Source organism: Triplophysa rosa, linkage group LG21, assembly GCF_024868665.1.
Source record: "Triplophysa rosa linkage group LG21, Trosa_1v2, whole genome shotgun sequence".
NCBI classification, from domain to species: domain Eukaryota; kingdom Metazoa; phylum Chordata; class Actinopteri; order Cypriniformes; family Nemacheilidae; genus Triplophysa; species Triplophysa rosa.
In genome coordinates, this window is record NC_079910.1 from 4,325,504 (window position 1) to 4,348,299 (window position 22,796).

A 22,796-nucleotide genomic window follows, 5' to 3' on the forward strand; every position below is an offset into this window, starting at 1 on the left:
AAATATCTAAACGTTTCTTACTTCGTGAGGGTGTGTCTGTCTATGTTTCACACTGTATGAATACATAACAGTACAGTTTGTGTTTTTGTACAGTTATGCGCTGGCTTGTTTGTGGTTCTGGGCGTTTGCTGGTTCTTCCTAAAGCTTTCGTTATTCACTGGCTTTGGTTAAAAAAAAACATAAACCTCAAAGTGAAGACACACCTTAACTGGCTCCCCTCTGACGGTGCCATCTCAGAGTCACGTAGATGGTACATCTGGTTCGACACTGGGTCTGGATGAGAGATAAAAAACAATGAAAACGAATGAAATCAAAAGGAACACAGTGGCACTAAGTTATATGTACAGTTTGACGATAGTCTAATGTCTTAACGGGTTAGTTCCATATGAAACAAGTCCAAACACACAGCGCACTAAAGTCCCATTCAGGTTGTATTGGCTACCCATAGGTAATAAAAAATAAGTTATTCTCATGGGAAAAGAGAAAGTAGCCACAGATGTCTCAGAGTTTTAGAATAGATATCTCAAGGCTGCAACTACACATCAATGTTATCTGAATTATTTCTTTTTTCAGCTTTATCCTGAGACAGCACTGATAGTTTAATGCAATTGACAACTCCATTATGTCTCCTAACCTGTGAAGAAGCAACCTTTGAGGTCCTTTGGGTAAAAAACAACACTTATTAAACATTTTGAATTAAAAAAATCTTTGACAGTACATTTATTCATTTGGCAGACGCTTTTATACAAAGCGACTTACAAGTAGGAGAGCATACAAACATTTTGTCAACACGCTAAACGGTACTGAAGCACATGTCAGGTATGTGTAGCACAGAATGCCTCAGTAGGGCTGGCATTAGATCTCAATACAAGTCAACAGGAAGTGGTTTGTGTTGCCACACACACACAACCCTACATCATATCATAAAAACATGCTAATTGTCGGTCCAAAGCTCGAAGCTACATATTTCAAATATTGCTCTTTTGCACTAAATCTACTTTAATAAGGCTGAGAGCTACATTCATTTGTTATTTATTTCTTATTGTGTCATTACAGCACATAATTTCAAATAAGATTACAGTACATACTGTCATTCCCTGTATGTGTGTGTGTGTCCGAGTGAGTAGGTGTCTGTATGTCAGTAGCAGCAGACAGGTCAGAGGTCAGCAGTGTTTGTGTTTCATTGTCAGTGAAGTGTGTTGGGGGTTGAGATTTATGATCTCTGTGTTGGGAGACTGCAGAGTGGAAGATAATGAAGACAGATCAGACCGCTATCTTTCTCTCACTCGCTTTCTCTCCTTCCTTCTCTTTCCCTCCGTCTCTCGCTCAGTCTCTCACTCTCTTCCTCTTTTCTTTTACACTACCTGAGTAGTGTCTCTCGTTCTCCCACAACATTTCACTTTCAAAATTTTCCGCATTTATACTCTTTCTCGCCCGCCCCACCGTTGCCCCTCCCCTTTCACCCCTAATGGTTTCTTCATCACAACAATTTCATTTGTCACACTTTGCTATGACATCATAAGTCATTCTAAGGGCCTCTGACATCATCCATTATCTCCCTTTGTCTTTTTTTCACCCGTTTTTGACTTTCATACATGACATGCTTTTCCCCTGTATTAATTCTCACAACTGTATGTATGAATTAACGTAAGAAGAATCAAAATTCCACTATGAAGTGTATTTCCTTCTGCCAGGGCCTGGATGGAAAAGGCAAAAAGGAGCAGAGAGAGACAGAGAGAGGCTGGTGGCCACGGCAGGTTTTAATCAGCAACAAGATGTCTGTAATGAGATCACTATTTCCTTGCATGCAGATTGATGTCATGTGAAGTTTTGTGCTACAGTGAGACGTGCAGAGCGCAAGGCGGACATGTGCATACACACACCTCTCACTCACACACGGCACACAAACAAAAACAGAAACGCATTTACTCAGTTCTGGTCATGCACACGCAAACACGGACTCGAGGTTACAGGCATACACAAACACTCACGCCTACATAAAGTCGCATACGTAAACACGCAGTCACGCACACACGGAAAGCATACGTCTTGGCTTTCAAAGTTTAACGCACGGCCCGGCCCATGAAGGGCTCATTCATTCAGCCTGGCAAAACGTACACATTTGGACTCCAACTGACATGAAGAAATAACACACACTGGGAAAAACAACACGGAGGGTGTATCTGGAAATAGCTGGAAGAAAGGGTCTAGTTACGATGTATATTTTTTGCATGAATGTTCATTTGCACAAAGCCACATGTCGTATTTAATCTGTGGTTGCAGGCGTGTACTTATTTTTGTATGTTTATGCGTGTGTGTCAAAGAAGGGAAGGTCGGAGCAGAGCGTCCAAACAGAGTGCCAATAAGCTCATGCAAATGAGCACACTGCCTACCCTCCAACATATGTGTCCAATGAGAGGTGAATGGCCCTCCTGTCTATACTTCCCTCACAATCAGCCATGATGTCACCGTGAACCCTCTCTGAACCGACCTCTCTGTCAAAAAAGCCTCTCTTCTTATTTTCCACCTTTTCCTATTCCACTCACCATGCTGCCTCCAAGTCCAAATTCTTTTGGTAAAGCCGCATTTTTTCTTTCTTCTTTTCACCCCCCACCCCAACTCTCTCTCTCTCTCTCTCTGAGGCGCATTATGTGCCTGGCTGTCTCGCTCTAATTGAATCAGCACAAGTAAAGCCCACTGCCAAAAGTACCAGGATGTTCTGATTAAGACAGACTTTGTTTAAGAAGTGGCCTTTCAAAAATTGTTCACAGGGTACGGAAAGAAAGTTTAGGTGGAAAAAAGTACGGATAGAAAGTCGGCAGAAGTCAGGGAAGGAAGTTACTTAAAGACAGGGAGTTAGGAGAGGGAACGCTGTGAGAAGAAGAAGAAGGGTTGGTGGGGGCAGCGGGAGAAGCTGTCTGATCCACATATGGAAGCAATTCTGTAATTGCAGCAAAGCTTTGTGCTCAGAAGGAAAGGTCTCCTCAATGCTTTCGCCTCACCAAATAAAACTACCATTGTGTCCGAATGGCATATGTTCTAACACCATTCAAAAACAGCATGTGACACTACACCATTATATAATTGTATGGGTATCAAAGTAGAGTGGCTCTTTGTTCTTTGTTAGAAAACCAAAACTCTGGCATGGCAAAATAGCTAAAGTGGCACATGATGTACTTTTAAAATGCTACAAATTGTGCAAAGAGGGTCTCCATAATGCAACTGAAACTAAGTTTTCAAATGTTTTTACATTGTTTCGGAACTTTCCACCGCTAGATCTACTCCACCGCACTCCCAGCGCCTTTCGCAGGGAGCTGGGTATAAACTTGTTAAATTGCTCATCAGCCTTAGAGAATTTGGCACGACTTCACATGCACAATCTTTCAATAAAGGAGTGATAGAGTTCGAGCAGGTAAGTGTTGGTGGGCAGGAGGGAGAAACAGATAGATGACAGACACTGATGGCTGTCTGCCTAGCCCGAGGCACAAGGTGTTTCTACAGCGAGCGTGTTGGCAACAGGCCCCGTTCAGTTCCCAAACACTCCACTCTGCCTCTGTAATTATCAGCGTGCCATGCCATAACATGTTCCTCGGTGCGCGACTTGCCCACAGTTATGGGTTCATAGCTGCAGAACAGAGCTCCAAATTTAACACAGCCAATTAACCCTGGCAACTGTCAAAACAGCACAGAAACAGGGTTTATGTAAGGCGCCGCATTCTGTTCGAATTATCTCTATCTGGTGCAAAATGTATCATTTCAATCAACGTGTCAAGAGCACAAGCTGTAATCAGGCTTTGTTATGGTTTCACAAAAAATGAAAGCGAGCATGAAAGTGCATGTCTTAAAGGAGATAGGCTACCTCTAATGTGGCTATGTACAACTCGAGATCATTTGTTACTTTATAGACGTAAACAACGCTGGTTCAACGCTGGTCCAGACGCACCCCAAAATACAACCAACAGAACATTTATAACCAAAACAAAATGATAATATCTTTAAGATTTAATCATAAATGAAAGATAAAAAATAACTATATTAAATAAATAAAAATCATAACCCGATGTGCTTCTGGACCGGTGTTTACATCTTGCGAAGCGGTCTATATTTGTATACAGACTTGGCTATAATAGTGAGGGCCAAATGAACGATATATTAATATAATTGTGTAAACAGGATTCCAGCACAATGAGGGGGACCTACACAATGAGGGGGTTTCTCGAGTATTACATTAGGAATTGTGGTTTTGGACTTAGTATAGACGGTAAAAATGAAACATTCTACTCTGTATGTTTGCATTTATAAGTAAGTTGACAGGCCACTTTTTGCATTATTGTGGCCTCTAGTGGTAAACAATAGAACTGCAATGCAAAGCCATAATAGATGCTTGACTTTAAAGAGGTCATATGACTCGGCTAAAACGAATATTATCGTTTGTTTTAGATGTAAAGCAATGTGTATACACGATTTAAGGTTCAAAAACGCTGTATTTTCCACATACGCTTGTATCTCCTCTTTGCCCCGCCTCTCTGAAATGCGCAGATTTTTACAAAGCTCATCGCTCTGAAAAGCGAGGTGTGCTATGATTGGCCAGTTAACCAGTGTGTAGTGATTGGTCGAATACTGCAAGGGTGTGACGGAAATGGAACGCCTCTTACCATATTTGGAACATCAGGTCTTAGTCAAATCGAACGTAGATTTGTGGGGGTGTGGTTCCACGAGGTGTTTCAAGCAGGTCTGGGTGAGCATTCGCTTTTAGATAGAATACATCTTTTGTTCCGACACTTTAATTTTTGGAACTTTATGTGTCTAAAACATGCATGGGCAACTTATTACACACCAATACACAGAAAAACACGTATTCACGCCATATGACACCTTTAATGCTGACTTGTTAATTCATCAAGCAGCGTGTTGATTTACTGTATAGTATTTTGGTAGCACAAATTATTACATTTTAAATATATTATTGCTAAACAACTATTTATATATTTTGCCATAACCCTAAATCTGATGCAACCAAGAGCAATTACATCAACAATAGCCATCAACAATAAAGACTGTAGAAAGTGATATCAAATCTTTTCACTTTATGCAATGTATCAAGTGCATTGAAGTGTCTGGTTGACACAGTTTTACATGATAACCCAGATTTTATTCTCAATCTAAAAGAAGAGTTGCAATGTCCTTCTAATAGTCACCAGAGGTCGCTGTTTCACCATTATTTCCGTTAAAACGGGAAACATCACACCCCACACCCCAAATATCAGTTGCGAATCACAGCTCTAAACATCATCTACAAAGTAGACGGGGAAATCATTTGTATAATCTATGCATTTTCACACATCGTTTCAACACGGCTTTCATCTTAAGTGCAGGTATTCAACAAAAAGTACAATTGAATAACTACTCCAAGGTACGTCACAACAACAACAATCTATTCGCATTTCGGGGCAATTGGGAACGAGCATATTTATCATCTTGTTATGCATAAGCAGCAAACCGCATTGTCACTTACTTAGTATATATGTATACAGACACTGCGTCTGTTTTCCATGGTGCGCACATGTCGGTGGGGATTTTAAAACAACCGCGCCAAAAAAGTCACGCAGAGCCCCGCCCCGTCCATGTGCATGCCGCTCATGTCTTCTCGTCTCACGCTGCGTTTTGAATAAAATGTGTGTCAGTAGGACAGCGCTTTCCACTGCACATGCAGAGGGCACATGCAGTGTGGCTTTACCAGCGCATATCACGCTCGAATAAGCGCATCCAGCGCAGCGCTTACACACCCGCCAATGAGAACGCACGCCGGGATAAAGAGGAAATAGAAACCAAGGAGATAGTGGGGCACGTAGAGTGCGATAAATCACCGTCAAAGAGAACAACAACAGAGGTTGACGACGCCCACTAAATCCAGTCACATTTGCCAATGAGTCACCTGAAAACGTGATAGAAGTGGGTGTGTACGGGTGTGAGCATAGTCAGTACGAGTGAGTTTGACAGCCCCACAGTGATGCTATGGTACTCCAGTGAGACATCATCACAGCATAGCTAATGCGTCTTTCATACTAGATAGAAAGCAGAGTGTTCAGGTAGCTCGCGCTGAAGGTGCAACTGTACACCTGTGACCGTGTCGGACGTGACAGTTACGCGAGTGTATTTTTACCCACTATTTGGCTGGACTGCCAAATGCTCTGAGAGATACTGTCTTGCCTCTTTTGGGCTGCACGCTGTATGCGCAGGTATTTCTTGACTTTTTCACCTTTTTTCATTCGACTTTTGCTTCCACGTACTGAGACACGGAGATTTTTTTGAAGACAGAGACTCTGAAACATATCAAGGATGGACAGCAGTCCTGGTAAGTAACTGCGAGTGAATGCTTTTGCATATTAATAATGATGTTATTTGTATATTGTTGTTATAAACAGAATCATATTATTGATCATGTTTATGTTGTACTTAATTATATCTAAAAATGATCACTGTAATAATTTTTGTATTCAATGCAGATTTGCGCATTTATAGACTGTTTTTGACTTGTTTTGAGTTATTTGCCTGTAAACGCACAATGCAATTCATAGACTCATTATCTTGGATGTGTCATATGATGTTTTGATGATTTTTTTACAGTCCTTCATTACCTGTACTCATAGCGAGCCTATTAAACACTATTACAATTGTTGATATAATGCAGACTGGTGTCTAATGGATCATCTATACTGGGCATATGCATTGTCATGCATGATTGCGCGCTGTTGACTCATATCAATCTGTTTAAGGTCCATCTATTTATAGTCTCGGCGTGAATCATAAATGAAGGCTATACAGTAACGTACTTGAGTAATTGTTGATATCTGTTCTGTCATAAACTCCGTGCGATTGCTTTCGTGGAATCTGCTTAGAAACCACCATATGCGTGCGCGCGCCTGCGCTAACAACTTCCTGTTCCAAGCGATGAAAACAAACTCACGTGTAGATAGTCCAAGCTAGAGATAAGACCGCTGTCAAAATAGCCTCAGGCATATCAGCACAGTTTACCAATGTAAACTATAGTGTGATCATTAATCTTATAGCCTAAGTTAGTAAAAGAAAATGATAATGCAGCCGTTGTTTAAATAAAGCAACGCGCAGTCGAGAGACGTTACAGTCTTATGCTGGAAATATTCGACCGACACGGGAATTAATGCATATGAATGCAATAACTTTGTTTATTTTGTCATACATTTCGTCTGTATCTGTACTCGTGCTTGCTTCAGCTTTCATCGAATGAGGTTAACCGGCTAAGCGGATTTAGGGAAGTGGACTGGGGTTAGCCAAGGGCCACTCACATGCTGGTTCAGTCAACCAAGTCCAGTTCAATGTTAATTGACGTCTGATTCGTATACAAAAGCTGAAGTCACGTTTCGGGACAGGTGATGAAAACAACGTCTCGTGCTTGGCGCACCCTCTCAACTGTATGCATTTGACAGAAAGCTTAGTATGTGAAAGGAAAAATCTAAATGACGCGACACGCCTCAACAGAAGATGACTTACGGAAATAATAACATTTCACGTGACTTTTAAACGATAGAGTATATGTATTAATAAATGGATACATTAAATAAACGTTGCGAGTTTATCGGGGATATCAGATTCTAGAGATAGGCAAACCAAGACTGAAATTTAATTTGATAAAATATTGCATTTGTTTATTTTTGACACCTGACATTCCCTGGCATTTAAGTTGCTTACACCTTACATTCCTGGCATTTAAGTTGCTTACTGTCACTTGTTTTCGAAACAAAGAAGCTGTGTCCTAAAAAAAGAGTATTGTCTACTTTTAATATATGCTCATTCAGCCTACAGGAAACGTGGTACAAATGGATGCCAATTTCCCCCAGTTTCTATTTCTATGGTATAGTGGTGTGGAGCTTTTCAAATGAAAACGATAGCCTGACATTTAGCCTACCTATTAGCCTATACACCTTCAAACTGACAGGAAAATCATTATGCAAAACCTTTGTGAACTATTGGAATTATGGTCTGGTTTACTAACCTACTGACATAGACGCTGTAGAAAAAAACACATATGAAGGTTTTTTTGATAATTGTATAACAAAATGACCTTAAATTATGGAAGGAGGTTGTATAACATGCTGGCCAAGAGTTTTTAATGTGTAACATGCTGTTAAGCAGCCTTTATTTTTGTATATACAGAATGCTATTATCTGGTCAGCTTTATTTTTATACTTCCTGAAAAACAATACTGTGCCTTTTATGGGGCTTTTGGATAAAGTCCAAGAGATGAAATGCACGTAACCAGGGGCATTATTGACACAACACTGTGCACATACTACAATAAATCCAGAGCAAGCGAGGTGAGCGCGCTTCAACATTCTACATAGCAGCATGCTCTATTTTACAGCGATTTTCAATTATAGCGGAGGCGCGGAGTTTCATTGGGGCGCTCCAGGGCTTCGCCCGCGTCTGCTTCTTCCCACGGAATGTATCCTCGCGCCTACAATCGTCCTCACGTGCATGCGCTCGCTCAGCCGCGTGCGGCGCGTGATTACACTCGCCCACCCCTCGGTTGCTTTCACTGACTCTGTTTTGATGCAGATTGCGCGGCGGAAAGGGGGAGGTTGGTCAGTGGGTCAGCGATTTCATGCAGTCAATGTAGAGCCTCATCACGTTTTCCTGCCTCATGCAACTTTTTCTTTGGAGCCTTTTACATAAACACAGCCTCATGCCAGCATTGCATGCACAAAATCCTCTATTCACTTGTATGTTTTAGTGTTTGCTTTTTGCAATTTTGAGGTCAGGACTTTATAAATGAAACAAATTTGAATATGCTTTTTTGCTTTATATCTCAATCTCAGCTCAGGTGGTGTGATCATGCGCTTTTAGTACCAAATCACTTTTGTCAAGTAACCACGTGCTTCATGTACTGCACACACACAGGTGTTATTTTATATATAATTACATTTCACAAATTTCATGCATCTCCTGCCACTGAAATGTAAGGCAAAGGCATTCAAGGATAACTATGTCAGGTCTTGTTTCTGTAGGGAGGGAGTGAGACAAGGGCAGCGTTTGAGACCAGAGTTCAAGGAATTACTGTCCCTGTAAAGTCCTCACGTTTCTATGCCCTCCGTTAGTCCACCAGCAGATTAGCGTTCGCATGGGCAGCATAAGCTCACAATGAGCTACCAAGACTGGCTGATTCTTCAATTAATGCTGTGTTTCCACTGACCTCAGTTTATACTTGCTTGCAAAAATGTCTCTTCAGTTAGTTTATTGAAACAGTACTGTACAATTGTGGTATTATTGTTCCACACAGAGTAAAGCAAGCTGGTTATCTTAATTATGGACAAATTCCTTATCACACCTTTTTTGGATAAATATAATTATAATTAATGTTTTTGATTATTTTATATAACCATGCCGGAGAAGGAACTCAAAAACAGCCGCGCCTTAGAAACTACCATTTTCTGTTTTTAATTAAGGCATTTATTGTTATTCATAATGCCATGCTTGTTTTAACCTCTGCGGACTCACATGCGTGTCCAGGTGTGAGTATTTGTGTGTGTTTGGGTGGGGTACTAAGCTGGGCAGGTCTAAGTAACATGCTCAGGTAGGGCTCTTTATCACAAGGATGTAAAATCCAGCACTGTAGTATGTCAATAATAAATCCTGCTGCACGTGCCAGTTGAGGGATCACAAAAACACTCGAGCTAAGTAAATACCATGTGCCGGCATGAGAAAACACAAGCGGAGGAGTAAGGAAATAGGCGGAAGTTTGAACTTGTTTACCACAGAATGGTTACTCATGGTATGTTAAAAGGAAATGACAGATTCACGTGGAGGACGGTGAAAGAAAAACTGTTTATGCAAATTGACAAATTGAGACTGTGTTAATGCTTTTTAGTAGCCTAGTAGACTTTAGTGTGGGCCAGTGTTGTACATAAAAATCATCCCACAGATTTAAATTACCATAGATTCCCATAATCTAAAAAAATGTTTTTTTTTTCTGACCCATGGCTGTAAGCAGCCAAAGCACACCCCCAAACTCTCTAGGGACATTTAAGCAATGTATTAGCATCCACTGGGAAATATATCAGGTCAACTTCGGGGATATGACAGAGACTTAAATGATCAAGTGCTACTCAGATTTTATTTACTTTTTCACATCAGGCAGATGCTTTTACCCAAAGTGCATTTCACTGCATTCTTATGCTATGCTTTATTAGTTTTAGACCCTGAAACCCGAACCCACAACCTGTGCATTGCTAGCACAAGGAAAAATTCATAGCCTACATATGGCTTGGTTTAAAGTGGCCTGTTGGTGTGTGTGTGCGACTTAACCGCACGTCCCTGGCCCAGTCCTCAGGTTGTTTAAAAAGTCAAACCAAAGCCACCGTGCACATTCTACCGAAACGTGACTCTGAGTTGCCCCTCTCTCACAGGAAACGCGCGCGTGTGCGCTGGAACCGTAACATCATCTCAAAGGCGACACACGGCATCCTGCGGTGCGCGCGCTCCCCGTGATCGATTGTTGTCGATGTTTACACGGGACTGCGGATTTGGTTTTGGGAAGGAACGGTGTCAGGAATCCATGTGAGGTGGCGGTCAGGTGTTGTGCAGTTGGCTGGGGCACTATGCCAGCGGAGCCATGCAGAGCTAGCTATTATTGGAGTGGAGAGGCGGGAGAGCGCGCGAACACGTGAGACCGTGCCTCAACTCATCCTGAGCGCATGACCGGAGAGGATGCGATAGGATGGTGAAACCCAGAGGGAGAGAAAAAGAAACCAGCGGGGGGGGATGAACATCAAACACGCACATAGTGTAGGGATGCTTAGAGAAACCATAGGCTACAACACATCTAGGGCTATTTCTACGGTTGTTTCAAATGGGGGAAATGGGATCATGTCATTCTATATGTGAATGTACATATCACATCATCGATACATTGCATTACCCCTTGCACAGATATACACAGATTTTTTTAAATTGTATATCCATAGAATACATTTGTACAATTTACATTTTTAATTTTGTTTTAATTTTAATACATTTATTACGTAAGCATTATGTTTTTTTTTTGTCATTTTCTGTTAGTATGTGTGTTCCCTGGAAATCAAACCCACAAACGTTTGAGCAATTGAGCTACATGAAATTTGTATTTTTCAACATGTTTTGTTTCCGTCTAAAAAAAGTTGTGTCTATTGCATTTAGAGCAACGAGGCAACTCCCCTGAAAGAGCAGAGCTCACTTACATCATTACATCACCTTCAACTTGACCAGTCTTGCAACATCAAGCTCAATCAAATCTGTATGATCAGTTATAAGTACATTTCGACTTCTATATCTCTAAAAACAATCCTTCACTCATTCGGTCATTGACTTGGGGAATTACCTTGTAAAAAGTTACCAGCTTCCAAAAATTCATCATAATTATAAACTTGATTTAATTATAAATGTAATTCAGTGTTGCATAACACGGTTTTGTAAATGAACAAACAAACTGTGATTATGTAACATAATTACGTTTATACTCATTAAATTATTCTTTCAGACTGGCAGATAATGATAGGAATGAATCATTGCTATAACATTTTTGTGCGTTAATGATCCAGTGTATGAAATTTAGCGGCTCACTCCACCGCTTCCTTTTCGAAGAACCACGGTGGCCGACACAGAACTAAGATCACAAAATGTAGTCACATTTTCACTTGTTTACCGAAGGAGATAACGTATTTATGAAACTCTCTCTAGAGCAGTTTGTCCGTTTAGGGCTACTGTAGAAACAACATGGCGAATTCCATGTAAGTGGACCCGTGCTGTATGTAGATAGAAATAGCTCATTCTAAGGTCATAAAAACATAACGCTACATTATGTAAGGTCTTTATGTACCTCTGAAGACATAGTTGTGAATATTATATTGCATTTTTGTCAATAGATCCTCCAAAAAATTACACATTGGACCTTTTACAGATTTAACTAATTATTGTAACCTTTAATATTTAAATGTCATTTTGAAAAAATGATCATTCATTTAAGTGTTTGGTTCTGCCTCAAGTGTCTTTACACGCCTTCTATTTCTGTTTCTACAGGGAGTGTGATACTGTATGCTGGTTCCAATGGTAGTCCCAGCCCAAGCCCGGGAAGCCCTTCTAGTGGTTATCAAACCCAATCTCCCTCCTCTCACTCCCAGCCCTCCTCCCCAGAAGAGGTCACCTTCACTGAGATCGGGGCCCTCAAGCGGCAGAGAGGTACTCCATCTTCTCCAAAACTGGTCTTTCAGTTTCCTGATGTCTACAACAACTCCTCAGCAAACTCAAACCAGCACAACTACTCCCATCCCATCGCTGGCAAAAGGCCTTGTGGGTTCACCGGGACGTTCACCAGTAAGTGACCTCCATTTTTGGTTTACCTGTAATATGGAAAAACATCATCATCTTTGTTACTCGGAAAGCGTGTGCATTCATGTCCTGACCTCTGTATCTCTCTTTCTGTGAACAGAGACGGGAGGCATGGTGCTCTTATGTAAAGTGTGTGGAGATATTGCCTCAGGATTTCACTATGGTGTGCATGCATGCGAAGGATGCAAGGTAAGAAAAACCCCAAAAGCAAAAAAAGGATTTTCTGTCAAAGCATGGATCATCATATGACGTTTGTGTTGTTGTTGTTGCAGGGGTTTTTCCGGCGAAGCATTCAGCAGAACATAAACTACAAGATGTGCGTGAAGAACGAAAACTGCATGATCATGCGCATGAACCGAAACCGTTGCCAACACTGCCGCTTCAAGAAATGCCTGTCTGTCGGCATGTCCCGTGATGGTAAGGATTCTGAAAGGTTTCGCATTGATACGTGAGAAATAACGAAAAGCCGTACTGTCGCCCAGCGGCACGCCATGCCCTCTCAACCTACTTTCCTCTTTTAGTCCTGCACCGTAGGTAACTTTCAAGAGAGCCAGTTTCTTTTAGTTCTGCTGTGGGCTCCTTTCACCCCCCCGCACGTTCCCGAAGCTCAGCCTCCCGATCCCTCCTAAAGACAGTGATTTATGAGGGATGGAGTCGTGCGGTCCCTGAAGCTATCTGTCATCTGGAAAACTGCAGCAAATACAGGAATTATTTTGAGAAATTGGAACGAGGGCGACTTGATTTCTACGCGCGTGCCCTTATAACATCCTCAGCAATTAATATAGCGCTGCGGCGAAAATTAAGCAAGAGATGCAGAAAAGCCAAGTACGGGAGCTCATTCGGCCGTCGGTAGAACCGTATCGCAGCGTTAAGAGAACATCGAGGCGAATAACTTTGATGAATGGAGGACGTTTTTGGAAGACCCAAATAACTGACACCCATATTGTACTCGTACATTGTGACCTATTTAAGCTGGGTTTGACTTTAGCGTCAGATTCTCTGCATTTCTCGTGCTGTTACTGGTGCACCAGTGAAAACAGATCTGAGTGTAAGCTCATGGTGGGCTGTGTTGGCGGATTGCACTGATGTTGCTCTAAGAGGGCACCACCAGCAGAAATGAGTCCACTGGGTGCACAGCAAACAGTCATTTTAACCGTGGTTCCTGAAAATGTTAGGGCCCGCAACCTAGAAACCTCTTTCTTTGACGGGTCTTATTGCACAAACAGGAAAACCTCATGTAACTGCCTCAAAACCACAATAAAGCAGATGCCCCGATTTCACTGCAGTCAAAGGTGTAATTATGGTTGTGATACAAACAAATGTTTGGTTTGACACGATGGCATGCTTTCACTTCCGACATCGTTTGGTAGACGAGTTCCTTTGATCTGTTTGTGATTAACTTTATAGATGCTGTGAAATTCATACCAACAACTGACCGAATTCTAGTTCAGGTCAAATGCAAAGGTTGCAGGTCAGCAATGCAAAATATTTGAGAGAAGATGCTGAACGTGCTGAAGACGTGTCCCTCATGTTCTAGGCTTATCTCAGATGCAGGTGCTATAGGACGTAGATGATATATGGGGCAGCGCTGCTGTCTCTCTTCCTTCCATTTGCGTCTTGTATACCAGCACCACAAACCTCACTGTCACCCTGAATCGTAAAATGATGTATTGTTCTCCTCTCTTTTCCTCTCCTCTCCCTCTTACCACACTTATTAGTTTCTCTCCTAATTACAGTGGCATTGTCATGACGTTCAGCCTGACCCACTGCCCTACTTACAGCTGGAGTTAGAGGGAGAGGAAAGGGATGAAGAGAGGAGGGGGAGGTAGTGATTGAGAGAGAGATGAAGAGTGGGGGGACATATAGTACCATAGATGCTATTTTTAAACTCAACAGCTGACAGGTTTTTAGAGGAGGGGGTTTGGGATGGAGAAGAGAGTGCAGAGAAGTTATCTAAGCAGCATATTTTATATTCATCCATATTTTGAACAAAAGTTGTGCCTTGCAGAGCCGCTGTGCTATTTGCGTTTTTCCCACCTCTAGAAAACAAGATTTTATTTATTTTATGTGCTAGGTTATTTCTGATACTCCCAAGTGTTTTGTTATGAAAAAAGCCATTTGTCTCACGCTTCATGAAAATGTTGATGACAGGTCGGCTAGATTATTATAAATTACTAAAACTATTAAAACAAGTCTGTTAATTGAAATCAAATAAAATATCCACATAAATATTATTTGAAAGACTTAAAAGAGAATTAGACATTAAAGTCACTAAAATTAGTCACTAAAATATTAACTGAAAAATACATGAAAACTAAACTAAAACTGAAAATAAATTCCACTTAACAAAAAAAATAAAAATAATAATAAATAATAAAATTGCCAAACTAAAATTAACATGAAAACTACAAATATAATACTAAAAGCTAATTACAAATAGTAATACTTTTAATATTAGAAATATTAAAACTATTAGTAACTAAAATAAGTTGATAAAATTCTTAAATGAAAATGCATGAAAACTAAACTAAAAAGGAAATTAAAATAAATTAAACTTATAGAAAACATAAAAAAAATTAAATGACAAAAGTGCATAATAAAATTGATCAAAATAAAATTAACATCAAATTAATGTATTAGTTCATTTTAATATTATAAATATGAAAAATTTGAGGTTGCATGTCAGAAGGATCTTGATTCTCTAGTTTATCTTTGATTGTAATGGTAAAACTAATCCTTTTATATTGTGTTTTTGTCACTCATGAATTAAGACCAAGGATAATAATTATGAAACTAAGTAGTGTGAGCCGTGATTTCATGTTGTCTTTCTTATCTCTTTTTGACCCCCAGCTGTCCGTTTCGGCCGCATCCCTAAGCGAGAAAAGCAACGTCTGTTGGATGAGATGCAGAGCTACATGAACAGCCTCAACGAATCATCCACCATGAACATGGAAACCTCTCCACCACAGGAGCCGCCCACCAGCCCTAATGAGAGCCAATCCAAAGAGGCCATTGGTGCCTTATCCCGAGCCTACCAGGACATCTTCACAACCACACAGGACCGCATGAACAAAAGAGCTGGCAACATCAACACTAGCAGCAGATCAAGCACCTTTCAGAACAATCCTTCTCAGGACGTCAACTACCCTCACGCTGACCCTCTTCTGGGGTACCACTTGGCCCCTCCCACCGAGAGCAAGTGTCCAGTACTAATGGACAACAATCGGTATAGCTACGCTTCTTCGTTCAATCAAAATCACCAATCTAGCTCGCCCCCGGCCCCGCAACCCACTCAGGCTAACTACAACAGCTACCCGGTTGGCGAGACCAAAAGCCAGACTTGCCCGTTCAAGCTACCTGCCGGCTCCAAAGTGCTGGTGAGAAATGTTTTGAGATGCCTCTCACGATGCTGTTTCATTATATACAGCAGTAATATTACCTTTAAGGGGCCCTGTGTGGGGTCATATGAAGCGAATGCAATTTAAGATCGTAATTAAGGAATAGTGAGCACGTGAGCCCGTTACGGTGTGGTAATACAAATCTCTCTCTTGTAGGCCTGTCCGTTGAACGCGTGCCCTGTGTCAGCACCTGGCATCTCCAGTCAGCAGGTGTGGGAATCTTTCTCACAGTGCTTCACCCCAGCTGTGCGTGAAGTGGTGGAGTTTGCAAAGGGCATACCAGGGTTCCAAGAGCTTTGCCAGCATGACCAAGTCATGCTGCTGAAGGCGGGAACTTTCCAGGTGACTACACAACTCTCATCACACTCCACCCCTTTTAGTATAAGAATGACATTAGTTCAGCCAAAAAACAAAAATTCTGTCATTATTTATTCATCCCCATGTCATTCTAAACCTGAGAAATGTCTTAGTGGGTTTGTGTCCATACAATGGAAGTCAATGGGGGACAATGTTGTTTGGTTACCAGCATTCTTCAAAATATCATCTTTTGTGTTCTGTAGAAGAAGTAAAGTCATACAGGTTGGTAATGACGTGGGGGAGTGAATAATAAAATAATTTTCATTTTTAGGTAAAAATGAACTAATGTGATGGTTATGGATGGTTGTAACTGTTATCTGTTGACTTTTATTGTATGGAAAAGACAAACACTCTAAAACATTTTTTTCTCATCCTCTGAAAAAAAGAGAAAATGGTGAGGAAACGAATGTCACATTGTTTCTTAACTTTTTTCTTGCAGGTGCTTATGGTGAGATTTTGCTCACTTTTCAACTACAAGGAAAGAACAGTCACTTTTCTAAATGGGCAGACATACCCACTGGCGACTCTCAGGGGACTGGGCATGGGCTCCTTGCTAGATGCCATGTTTGAGTTCAGTTCGAAGCTGTGCTCTCTTGGTCTGGAGTCGGATGAGATGGCACTTTTTATGGCTGTGGTGCTGGTTTCTGCAGGTAAGGAAAACACATTTCAAATAATTGCAACGCAACCATCTAACAACCATCTAATAACCACTTAGCAACATGCTAAAATGAACTCTGAACACCTTAAAGGTCCAGTGTATGAAATTTAGCAGCCTCTAGCGGTGAGGTTGCGAATTGCAACCAACGGCTCACTTCACCGCTCTCCCCTCCCTTACGAAGCACTACGGTGGCTGACACAGAACAGCAGTTACACATTAGATCAGATTCTAGAGTCAGGAAATTTTTCAGGTTTAGGTATCAGCTGTGGCATGTCTGCACATTAGACTGCATTCATGATACATTTGTTACTTGATTTACAGATTGCCCTGGCATTTCGGACACAGTGGCTGTCGAACAGTTACAGGAGAGCCTCATCCGGGCGCTGCGCACCTTAGTGACCCGTCGTCGTCCTGACGACAGCTCCCTCTTTCCTAAGCTGCTCCTGCGCCTGCCAGATCTGCGCACCCTCAACAGCCTTCACTCTGACAAGCTGCTGGCCTTCCGCATCGACCCCTGAGCTATTGATATTGGTCGATGCAACCGCCGCTCAACCAAAAGCTGCAACCGGCCAATAACAGCTTACCTACTTTTATGAAGAGGAAGAATGAGCATTTAGATGAAAAGCAAGTTTCCATAGGAACCATTCGTTACGAATTTTGTTAATAAGGAACACGATGAACAGACGCTCTCAGCGAGATCTAAAGAAGACTGTATCTCCATTTAAGCTTTTACTGATCGTTTGCATTGGACATGAATCCTCTGGCCTTCTGTTCGGCTAGCCTCAAAAACATTGTTGTTTATATTTTTCCCAGGGGAAGGGTTGCCAGTCATATCATCATGAATAAACTTACCACTGAACTTTTACAGACCAAAAACGGGTCATTCCTTTGTACTTCCTGCAATGAAAGTACACAGGGTTTTTAGTTAGCAAGTACACAATGTATGCAGTAATTTTAGGGACCATTCTAAGCCAGGTGAGTGTGTGTGCCTATGTGTTTGAGAAAGGGACAGAAATACTATGTATATAAGACGTAGATATCCCTTATGATCACAGATTTCAGTTTCATTAAATTAAAGCGTACATGTATCACCCGTGATAGTATGGAACATTTCATGACACAAATGTACTGTGTCTACGGAATTGCTATATAGTTATCATTTAAGTTGAATATGATAAATAAACCGGTTTTAAATGTCATTTCACGTTTGAAATTTGATGTCATATTTGTTAATTTGCATTTTATATCACCGTCAAGCTAAAAACTGTATGTCAAGTATATATAACCATCGGTTCTTCCCTATGAGTATATCTGAAGCTAAAAATACAAAACCAGCAAACATTCTCCAACGCATGTCATGTTTTAGTTTCTTCCTGCTGTTTTATTACTGTAAATATTACAAAATGACAGATCTGGCTAATGTATCTGTAAGATCAGAGAATGAGGGATATGAAGTTGTGTTGTTGTGCGTTTGACTGAGATGGTGCATGTGGTGCCTTGTAAGCAGTGGACTAATGTTGTGGGAAAAGGCCCCTGAACGTCTGGCACCAGCAGAGTATCTTCACAGCCTTTACTGACATCACTGAGCATGTCAGGAAGACTGGATGATTTTATTGAGAAGCTAATGATTATGTTTGTTAAAATAATGTTATTCAATCATACAACAATGTATATTTTGTAAATTGTTTTCTTCTGTAGAAGCAATATACATATGAGATTATCTATCTTGTGTCCTTTTGTTTTTGTTTTTCAATAACTTGTCCATTAAATCTTTTGACGAGGCTTTATAGGGCACGATCCAAAAGCCAAAAATCACATAGAATATCTGAGTGTTTTTGTTTGAGCCAGGAAATAAACGATTAGATAAACCGAATGTAAAAATATCAAACAAAAATGGCTTAATATTTAAGATATTGCATTATTTATTTCTAGGCAGATCTGTGACATTGACCACAAGGTGTTACGTGAATAACGAATGTAACATTGAATCAATGTTAAATTGGTTATCAATGTAATTCAACATTCGATTATCTTCTTAATCAGGGATACGAACTAACTTATGTGTTGAAATATTGTGCATATGTTGGTATTTTAATATATGATTTACCCCCTCTAAAGATAAGCCACCAAGTATCCAAACCATTCGGGCTTTCCTGCTTTTTCTCAGATTTTGTCTGAAGCTTCTCGGAGTGACGCAGAAATAATTGTAAATGGCCTGAAACTGTCAGTCACGTTTAGGTTGTGAAACAGACTCTGTTTATCAGTTTCAATTTACTGGACAAGCGGGAAATGTAATCGTTCTTTACAGCAGAATGATGAAAATCGCACGAAAATACACAAAGTGATTAAAATGTTTGTATTGTAAAATATAAGTTGAAACTATAACATTATCGCGCTAGTGTTTTGTACAGCTAGTGCGCTTCGTCTCTGCATTACATTGCAAATGGCATTACAGTGACATCCTGTGGGCACTCGTGGTGGCGCAGTTACAATCCTAAAATAGCAGACCTACCTTCTAAATATTAATTTAGTCATGCCGACGTTGCATTTAAATGCGTACCTTTATTGGTTTTGCCGACGTTCTTATCCAAATCTACTTACAAATATATAAAAACAACAGCAGAACGATTATTTCAACGTTGTTTGGTTACCTTTGTTAAGGAGCGTCTTCGCGGCAGAGAGTAGCTCAATCAACATTCATGAGGAAATGCCTCGCGGTGTCTGCCGTATACCAATCAAATTAGGCGTACTCTGTAAATGTCACCGTGCGTAATTAATATTCATAAGCAAGTACAAAACGTCCTACATGGTTTTGCGTCATTACGTTTGAGTAACCCGGAAACGCACACGGATGTTGTAGAGCATATGAGCAAATTTTGCAGGTTTTCTGCTTTATAATCGTCTGAAGTGATGAAATGGAAGTGTTGTGCTCCAAAAACCAGCGACGACTTGAAATGAAGAGAATGAATGAGTGAGGTGTGTGAAATTCAAGTCTTTTAAACGTAGAGTATCGACATTTTGAAGCTTTGCCAACATCACCTAACGAATTAAGTTAAATTTGAAAACGACACTTATTAATTATACATTTTATATCGTATAGAATTATTATAAACATGAATAAAAATAAATAAATAAAATATATATGTATATTCAGGGCTCGACATTAACGCTTGTCCGGGACAAGTGAATGTTTTGTATGGGCAAGTGAGAGAGAATTTTACTTGCCCGACCGGACAAATAACTTGAAAAAAAAACAGTGCGACACATATGTAGAATAATAAGAATATGTGCATTAGACAGAGCTGCGTGTTTGTGCTTGTTTGTGTGTGATAATAATCAATGCGCACCGCACTGAGTCCACGCGGACGCGGAATCCTGTTATTTCAATGTCATCTGGCTGTTCTGAGTGAATTATGTGCACAGTTTAACATACAACACGAGTGATGGTCGAGGATTTATCTGCGTCTGCACTGTATGAGGATATGTACACATGAACTTCATCTCCAGAGTTGCTCTGGGAGTTTATTCTATGATCGTTTTACTGTTTGAGTGAAGCTTTCCACAAACAAGCGTCTTCCCGAAGACCCGTCAAAATAAAAGTCCCGTTAAATCGAACACTAAACTAAAAATACTGTAGTGTACTATAGAATTTGCTATTGAAAATTGAAGTGCCCTTGTAGTAAATTGATAAACACTGTATACTATAGTAAAGTTCAAAAACAATATAGTAAGAATTTGACTGCAGTTTACTATAGTAAATACTATAGTATACTACAGTAATTTATGTGGACAAATATACCACTATTGTATAGTAAAAAAGGAAAAACACAGAACTTAGAAATATTAAAACAGTTTACTATAGTAAAAACTATAGTCTATTTTTATAACCTGTCCCAATATTCAGAAGTAGCATAATTTATATTTTCTGGTTAATGTCCCTTTTGGTTGTATATTTGTTTTGGCGAGACATTTTCATATTTCATATTATGCCATTTCTGATATTTATTTTATCTTTGCAGATGAACCATACATGTGATCGGAGCATTTTGTAATTGGAGTAAAGGAAGATGATGGATCATTGAGGATTAAATAAGAGCTCTCCGATCACTAATGCACAACTGAAGACATCTTTGTCCATCATGTTTGTGACGGCATATCTGGCATTTATCGTATTGGTGGGACTGGTTGTGGCTCTAGAAATCACAGCTCGTCGACTCGCCTCATCCCAAACCACACAGACAGCTGTCGCCAACCCCGCATTTCGACGTTTCCAGAACCTCTTTCTAAAGGTGTATCTGCTGGCCCTCTGGGCAGACTGGTTACAGGGACCTTACCTTTATAAACTCTATCGGCACTATAACTTCCTGGAATCTCAGATTGCCATCCTGTATGTGTGTGGCCTCGGTTCTTCTGTGCTCTTTTCTCCAGTGGCCGGGTGGCTACCTCAGTTTTTGGGTCGACGACAGACCTGCGTCCTCTTCTGTGTGGCTTATTCTATCTGCTGCTTAACTAAATTATCACAGGAATATTTTATGCTCATACTAGGACGTGTTTTGGGAGGGCTGTCCACTTCCCTTCTGACCACCACCTTTGAGTCCTGGTACGTGCATGGTCACATTGAGGTCAATGACTTTCCCAAAGAATGGATCCCTGTTACTTTTAGTAAAGTTGCAAACTGGAATCACGGGCTGGCGGTTGCCGCCGGGCTAGTGGCGAACCTGTTTGCAGAATGGCTGGGGCTGGGACCAGTAGCTCCGTTTCTTTTGGCTATTCCAAGCCTTGCTGTCTGCGCCTGGTTTGTGATTTTCGAATGGGGTCGAGAAAACTCGGAAGGCTCACATGGAGACAAAAACGGGCCCCTTTTAAACCCTTTTAATGCGGCTAAGTTGCAAACAACAGCGCGGGCACGTTTCTGGCGGAGCTGTTTGGATGGCCTACGCTGCTTGCTGTCGGACCGCCGCGTTATGCTGTTGGGTGGCGTGCAGGCGCTCTTCGAAAGCGTCCTTTACATTTTTGTCTTTCTATGGACCCCCGTGCTGGACCCACACGGTCCTCCTCTCGGCATCGTGTTCTCCAGTTTGATGGCGGCCAGCATGGCTGGTTCCACACTTTTTCGGCTAGCCACATCACCTCCTTATCGACTCCAACCCGGTCACCTGCTCTGCTTGGCGGTTCTACTGGCTTTCTTTTCCTTCTTCATGCTGACGTTCTCCACCGTGCCCGGCCAACCCCGTCCCAGGGAATCTCTACTTGCATTTCTCCTGCTTGAGCTGGCCTGCGGGCTTTATTTCCCAGCAGTGAGTTTTCTCCAGGGTCGTGTGATCCCCGTGGAGCGCAGAGCCGTGGTGCTGGCCTGGTTTCGTTTGCCTCTTCACCTCCTGGCTTGCCTGGGGCTGCTGGCTCTGCACGGGGAGGTTTCTGGGACGGGTGCGGGCGAGGCCGGCAGTGGCACCAGACACATGTTTATAGGCTGTGCGACGATGATGTTGGCTGCTCTGCTTGCTGTGGTCAGCCTTTTCACTGTGGGCAGGAATGATGCAGACTTGAGACTAGAGGGGACCAGATTAGAGGGAGAGCTGGAGATATGAGTATAGCAGAGATGGACACTGGATTTCAAATTAATCACAGTAAATAAGACTTTGTATGTGCTTGGTATATATTGTTTTTCTCTTTAAAAGATGACATAAGTGGATTTATGTTTTTCCCTTATTTCAATGTTAATGAACCAACCAAAGTTCTTTTAATTTGTTGCTCAACATTTTGAGTCTAAGCCAAAACTGCAAGAACTTTCACATAGGGACATGAAATCGATTATGTTTCAAACAATGAATTTTTTAGACAATGTTAAGGAAACAATTTTGCTTTCAGCTATTAGCATTCCAGCCAGCCACAAAAGACCAGATGCTTGAAATTAAAATAAATATTAAATTAGGTGGAAATTCTTCATATGTATGTACACCAAATCAATTAAATATACCGTATTG

The 22,796-nt window shown here is 41.0% G+C and overlaps 2 protein-coding genes and 1 long non-coding RNA gene across 4 annotated transcripts; 2 read left to right on the forward strand and 1 right to left on the reverse strand.

Moving 5' to 3' along the window:
- Positions 1-5,832: 5,832 nt before the first annotated feature.
- nr1d4a (nuclear receptor subfamily 1, group D, member 4a) lies at positions 5,833-17,671 on the forward strand. Of its 2 annotated transcripts, XM_057320012.1 has the most exons (8): positions 5,833-6,355; positions 12,091-12,384; positions 12,500-12,588; positions 12,672-12,816; positions 15,250-15,776; positions 15,954-16,139; positions 16,594-16,804; positions 17,134-17,671. In XM_057320012.1, exons 1-8 carry the CDS (start codon positions 6,340-6,342, stop codon positions 17,328-17,330), a joined length of 1,665 nt encoding a protein of 554 aa, XP_057175995.1. In that variant the 5' UTR covers positions 5,833-6,339; the 3' UTR covers positions 17,331-17,671. The 2 variants fall into 2 exon arrangements, with proteins under 2 accessions (XP_057175995.1, XP_057175994.1); XM_057320011.1 differs by lacking the exon at positions 5,833-6,355 and having other exon boundaries at positions 10,218-12,384.
- LOC130545490 (uncharacterized) lies at positions 12,302-19,507 on the reverse strand. Its single transcript, XR_008961657.1, has 5 exons — positions 19,464-19,507; positions 17,665-17,709; positions 17,204-17,399; positions 16,669-16,798; positions 12,302-12,410 (listed from the first exon to the last, which is right to left on the reverse strand). It is a non-coding gene; the product is annotated as an uncharacterized LOC130545490 (long non-coding RNA).
- A 141-nt stretch (positions 19,508-19,648) lies between these two features.
- On the forward strand, positions 19,649-22,416 carry mfsd5 (major facilitator superfamily domain containing 5). Its single transcript, XM_057319938.1, has 2 exons — positions 19,649-19,788; positions 20,832-22,416. The coding sequence occupies exon 2, from the start codon at positions 20,952-20,954 to the stop codon at positions 22,398-22,400; it is 1,449 nt and encodes a 482-aa protein (XP_057175921.1). The 5' UTR covers positions 19,649-19,788; positions 20,832-20,951; the 3' UTR covers positions 22,401-22,416.
- Positions 22,417-22,796: the final 380 nt, after the last annotated feature.